General features: G+C 37.6%; 1 protein-coding gene across 1 annotated transcript; it reads right to left on the reverse strand.

Moving 5' to 3' along the window:
• Nucleotides 1-1,645: 1,645 nt before the first annotated feature.
• Nucleotides 1,646-5,952, reverse strand: LOC124919228 (putative E3 ubiquitin-protein ligase LIN-1). The gene is made up of 7 exons (XM_047459425.1): nucleotides 4,760-5,952; nucleotides 4,562-4,676; nucleotides 3,539-4,476; nucleotides 3,295-3,442; nucleotides 2,393-2,644; nucleotides 2,000-2,309; nucleotides 1,646-1,927 (listed from the first exon to the last, which is right to left on the reverse strand). The coding sequence occupies exons 1-7, from the start codon at nucleotides 5,821-5,823 to the stop codon at nucleotides 1,812-1,814; spliced, it is 2,943 nt and encodes a 980-aa protein (XP_047315381.1). The 5' UTR covers nucleotides 5,824-5,952; the 3' UTR covers nucleotides 1,646-1,811.
• Between the last annotated feature and the right edge of the window lie 338 nt (nucleotides 5,953-6,290).

Raw genomic sequence — 6,290 nt, forward strand, 5'->3', positions numbered from 1 at the left:
CAATAATATAATGGATTTCAAATTCTCATCGCTACAAGGGATGACCTTTCGCTACAAGGGATGAACCTTCTATACAAGGGATGACCCTTCGCTACAAGGGATGACCATTCGCTACAAGGGATGACCCATTGCTACATGGTCCTTCACTACAAGGGATGACCCATTGCTACAAGGGATGGCCCATCGCTACAGGGGATGGCCCTTCGTTACAAGGGATGGCCCACCGCTACATAGTCCTTCGCTACAAGGGATGACCCTTCGCTACAAGGGATGACTCATCGCTACAAGGGATGGCCCTTCACTACAAGGGATGGCCCATTGCTACAAGGGATGGCCCTTCGCTACAAGGGACAACCCTTCACAAAAATCACATTAATTTTCGTGAAACGAACCGATTCAAAGCATCATCTACAAATATCATCATCGACAAGATGAACAACCAATATGAACAAGATGAACAATAAGAACAACCTAATGGTTTAGGATTTGAAGATGAACATAATGGAAATAAGAACATAAATCGATCCAATCACATGATATTAGAATGGATTTTCGTCGTCGATCTGTATGATGTGTTCGTTTAGAGTTCCGCCACCGTGCTGTCGCGAGAGATAGAATGCGGGGTAGAGAGAAAAAAGAGAGAAAGAAAAATAACGAAATGAAAAAATTTAAGTATCTATATATATAATGATGCTTAATTTTTAAAGTGTACAGATTGTCGGGTCAATAGTTGTGGTTAATTTGGATATATATGTGAGAGTAATTGATACTTGGGTCGGATTGTGGGTTGACCCACCCATAAACTTAAAACGGTTAAAAATAAAATTAAAAATGCTATAGATATGATTCAAATTTGCATCCTAACAAAACAAGTACAACCCTTTAACCAACTAGGCTAATAACACTTTATATTTTAAATTCAACACCAAATTTGATGAACGCGCGACATTTTAACAATATAAGTTTAACTTTTTAACTAACTAATCTATATATAGATAATGATGCTTAATTTTTAAAGTGTTCGGATTGTCGGGTCGAAAGTTGTGGTTAATTTGGATATATGTGAGAGTAAATGGATACTTGGGTCGAATTGTGTGTTGACCCGCGCATAAACATTTTTACCTTAGTATTTTTTTTCACGGTTTTTTATATTATTACTCGTGCAAATGCACGGGATACATGCTAGTTTATATAAAGAACCTATTCCCATCGTGTGACGAGAAGGCCCATAGCGTGACGCGATGGTGATATTTTCGTAAAAAAATATAAAGTGATCAACAACGCAATTAAAATTGTCACCAACAGTTCATTTAAGGGAGGGTCATTTGATCAAATTTTCCATCTCACCTTATGCAATTCTTTTTTCATTTAATTCTAATTTTTGAATCTACATATTCAATTATAAATAATTATCATTTTCAAATTTAAAATCAAATTTTATAATATTTATAAATTGAGTCTTTAAGTTAAGAAAAGTGTATCCAAATTATTTGAAAGTTAGCACACTAATACAATAACCCTTGTTTTATAAGTCAGACTAGTTGTCTAAAGCTGGAGTGCATAGTTCTTGTTAGTTGTTACGTAATTGTTGTATATGCAGTGGTATTGCGCTCTAATGGGGTTTTTACTACATCAAGAATCCAAGTAAAAGACCAAAATGGCAAACAAATATAAAGTAAAAAGTAATATTTTTGGGTTACATTATTGAATTGCTCATTCACAGCAAGACTGCATACAAAATGGCAGTCGAAAGAAAGGAAGTAATATATTAATGAAGAAGAAGAAAGTAAGAAACCTATTTATGATGATCATCATCTTTGTGTGACCATGGAAATGAGCTCTTTAGCTGTCCATGTCAATGGCAAAAGCTCGCCTAAACTCTCCATTACATCTTCTTTACTCATTGGAAACATCATATCCCCACAATCTGTCAATCCCCAAAATAAAACAAAATCTTTAACTTTAAAGAAACCAAACATAATAAATACCAACTTCTTACCTGCAATCTTCATCACCGAAACTAACGACAAACATGCAAGAACCCTTTCCTCGATAGCCTTATCGCGATTCAAAGATTGTGCCAACCGAGGGATCAACGTCAAACACCACGCTGCCTTAACATCTCTACTACTTATCCAGTGAACAAAACCGCTCATCCATGAAATCGTCACCATGCTCGCTCTAGCTAAACATGGGATTCCATTACTTACAGAATCACAAAGTGCAGCCAATAATCTATTGCTCCCGCAGTTTATCAATGCCGTTGCTGCTTCTCTCTGCCATTTCTGTAAAGCTCCATCCTCTTCATTCTGAACATAATCAGTAATTACACACTTTTAGTTATGAATCTATTTTCTTAACCAATAACCAATTAACCAAATGATGAGCTTACCGTATGCAACATATCTGCAATGAAATAGTCTTTCCTGTGAGACGAGTCTACAGAATCATAATCAAATCCTGCTTGTCTCAAAAGCCAATGTTCTGCATTTGCTTCTCCAGCATAAGTAAAATGTCCTTCTAACAATGATAATGCTCTAGCAGATTGTTCTTGCACTTTCTCGTTACAAACCCGACAATCCAAACCTTCTACCAGCGCATCAACCGCTTCTTTCCTGTAAACGCTGCACTGCACAGGATCTCCCTGCGACGACGTGACTGCAACTACATAAGCATCAATGAGGAAATTCACACCAATTATACACTTTACTTCATTTCGAAAAAACACGTTTTCAACTCCCTTTCTCATCCCGTTTCAAAACATTCATGGGCTTCCATCATCTATAACATCTTAAATACTGAATACAAAGAATTATTTAGTCATTTAACCCAAATAATTCACTTTCTCATCAAATTACAAGCGATAGAATCAGGTCGGAGGCAGCATCTGATTGGCTTCAATGAGTGTTAAAAAGATTGTCTCAAAGAGATTTACAGTGTCCAAATTTCATGGTAATCTGATGATCGGATCATCGGCAGGAGGAGACATTTCAAGTTGACGCATATTCCATGTATCCCAATTCCCAACCATACCCATTTATTGGCGGTTTGTGAGCCAGATCCAGATACAAAAATGTTTCCAAATGAATTTTTCAATAATATTATTGAGCATATTTGGTACTGATATTTTGTCATAATCACAATTTCATTAGAAAATAGATAAAATTAAAACTGAAAGTGATTGTTTCGTTTATATAAGACATGATTATAAAATTAAAATGTAGATTTTTAGAGATCATGGTCAACATGACAAAATTGTATAACAAAACCTTCAAATGTAAAAGAAATGATTACCAGAAGGTCCAATTGCAACATCAAGGAAGCAACGATGGGTCGCTCTTCAATACGAGCTTTCCGGAGATAGATGAAGAAGATGTGCATGGTGTTTAAATTGCAACACCCGCCTAGCAATCCATGTAAGAAATTTGCTTTCTCGCTCGTCCTGCATAACTTTCATCATATTGATTCACAAAAGAAAGCAATAAGGAAAATAAAATATTGAACAGAAAACTAAACTATAGAAAAGCATTGAATATACCTATTAAGGCAAAGTAACTCAGTCAATAGAGTAAGAGCATGACATTGAAAAATCTGATTTCCAAGAAGAAGAAGTTGAAGAACAGAACCCTTATTCAAGTTCTTCGCTAAAAAGTGTCGACAGCTTCCATCGGCTCGTATACAACAAAGTATAACCGAAGCTGCTCGGTTCTTCTCATTAATATCACCGAGATCGACTCTCTTGACCAATAAATTCAGCCCTCCAATAGAAACAATTTGTCTGGCATTCTCTAAATTCTTGTCTTCATCAAAACCCGTAAGAAGTTGATCCAAGAAGTAATAAGCAGCCTCTTGAGGACTGCTCTTAACACTAAACAACGTCTGGGATTGATCTCCAAATTCCAAAACGCGAAGAACCAATGGGACCCATTCAGCCGATATCATCTGTTTTGCATTTGGCTTAACCAGACACAACAAAACTGCAGCCTTTAGGAATAAACTAGTGCTCCTCAACAACCTTGAGAAGATCTCAAGCTGTGGATCGGAATTCAATATGATAACTCTAATCGCTTCGTTTCTCGTTATAAGCTCCGCCAGCAACGAGACTGTTAGTTCTAGTACTTCATCACAACTTGAAGAAAACAACACTTCTAACATGCCTTCTATGACAGGTACTTTAGAAATTGCATTTTCTAAAGTGGAATTGCCTTTAAGGTTGTTGTTCAACCAAGCTTTTATGATCAATCTTATACTAATCTCGCATTCACTCAGGTTATTCGATGAACAAATGGTGGAAATTGCATTGGCAACATCCCCTGGAATCAGATGGGTATTTCTGGTTCTTCTCGTCGATGAAGAAGAACTGGCGGTTTCTGCAGGCACGCTTTGGCAGGGAAACAGCCTGGTATGGTGTTCTGTTTTTCGAGTCTCGGCCTTTAATTCAGATTTGGAATGTCTTCTATGATTTGGAGTCCTATGCTGTCCATTGAGAAAAAGAAGAAAAAACAAGCAGAATGAGAATGGTTTCATAAATTTTTGATCAATTAGAAGAAAGATTACTCACATTCTCACTAGCTTTCTTTTCTGTTTCTAAATCCCATTCATTCATAGCTCTTCTATTCATCTCATCAAACTCCAAGGAAGGAGGGTCCAGATTGTGTCCAAAAACAGTTTGGTATCTTCGAAGAATTCATGAAAGTTAGAATTCAAAAAAAAAAAAAAAAACAGATTTGATGAATTTGTATTTGTATTTGAGACTCACAATGATTTACTGATAGAGGAATGAGTTGCAGAAGAATCCAAAGACCCTCTTCTTGATGAAACATAACTTCGTTTAGACGGCAATGGAACAGAAGGTGCAGGCGGCGCTCTCTGAGGACCAACACTGAGCCATTCCTTATAGTACAGGGCAAACAGAGTGGTCCCCTTGTCCATTTGCCCATTGTAGAGCTTCTTCAAGCTTTTCATTGTCTTATCCTTATCGTTATACAAACCAGACAAGGATTCCACTTCGTTTCCATACCAAATCTTGAGATGGAGAAGATGCGGAAGGAAGAAATGCTCCCACAGCTCAGGTAGCAAGTGTGTACGAGCTAGAAACGGATCGTCGCAGAAAACTTGAAGGAGATGCTTAGCAGACATGACATCATTCTTCTCCATCTTGTAGACGATCGACAAGTAGAGCTGCGCGCAAGCCGATAGATGAGAATTGGGCGTTCCGCGTGTGGAGGAGGAGGAGGAGCCTTTGGCGCTGGAATTCAAAGAAGCGACGACGACGGTTAAGAGCCGAATCGAATTGGTGAACGTATCGGTCCACATCCCCTGCGGACAAATAAGCAACTTCTCTGCGCTCTTCATTCCCAATTCCAAACTGGTGAGAATTCCTCCGTTATTCGAATCAGTACTGATTCCATTTCTAGCGAAGCAGAGGTAATAACATTTCTCCCTAACCGTTTCACGAAAACACGAATCCTTGGAGAATTTACCTGCATAACCGCTAAGAATAGAAATCACAGCTCTAGTCGCGACTTCATCCATGGAAGGCTCGTCCATCCTGGAACAAGATAGCGAGTTTTTCGATTTCCCCGAGTCAGAACCCGGTGGTCTCTTCGATGAATTAGTAACAGAAACCGAAGATCCTTTGACATTCCTGACTTTAGGCCTTGATGTATTATCAAAGCTTCTCCTGCTATGACAGATGTGAATAGGAAGAACTATGGAGTCGTTTTCCGTTCTGTCCTTAAACCTGACCTGTTTGGTTTTCTTGGTATGTGAATTTCCTCTCTCGAAACCTTCATCGGTTAGCAAACGATGCAGAGATGACATATCTTCTTGGATAGAGTTGAAAGAAGAGATGATGAGAAAGGTTGCAGAAATGATTCATGAAAGACATTATTGGAGTTTGACATCCAATTCAATTCAATTCAATCCAAGACAGATAAAACCAAAAGAGTGAGAGAGAGAGAGAAATGGCACAGCTGTTGAATGAGAAAGGTCTGACAGAGGAATTTGAAGAAGACAAATAGTGGTCCAAAAATCCAAAACCCGATACTCCAAGCGCATAACTGTTCAATGGCAAAGGAATCTTTGTTACTCCATTAAATGCTACATAACAAACTCCATTTTTTAAACTTACTTTACTCTAACTAAATTTAAACCTTACATTTCTTTTATTTCAAATAATATTTGGCCACTTCAAAATCTTCAACTAAAAAACATTTGGGTAAAATTAGGGTATTGAATCGAGTATAACCGATATAATAGACTATATATATATAATATATTAAAATAAT

The sequence above is a fragment of the Impatiens glandulifera genome, chromosome 1 (genome assembly GCF_907164915.1).
Source record: "Impatiens glandulifera chromosome 1, dImpGla2.1, whole genome shotgun sequence".
NCBI classification, from domain to species: domain Eukaryota; kingdom Viridiplantae; phylum Streptophyta; class Magnoliopsida; order Ericales; family Balsaminaceae; genus Impatiens; species Impatiens glandulifera.

Coding starts and splice junctions, on each gene's coding strand:
- LOC124919228 (XM_047459425.1), bottom strand. CDS start 5,823: ATGTCATCTCTGCATCGTTTGCTAACCGATGAAGGTTTCGAGAGAGGA. Junction 4,477..4,561: donor AAAAGAAAGCTAGTGAGAAT/GTGAGTAATCTT, acceptor CTCAATGGACAG/CATAGGACTCCAAATCATAG. Junction 3,443..3,538: donor GAGTTACTTTGCCTTAATAG/GTATATTCAATG, acceptor AAAGTTATGCAG/GACGAGCGAGAAAGCAAATT.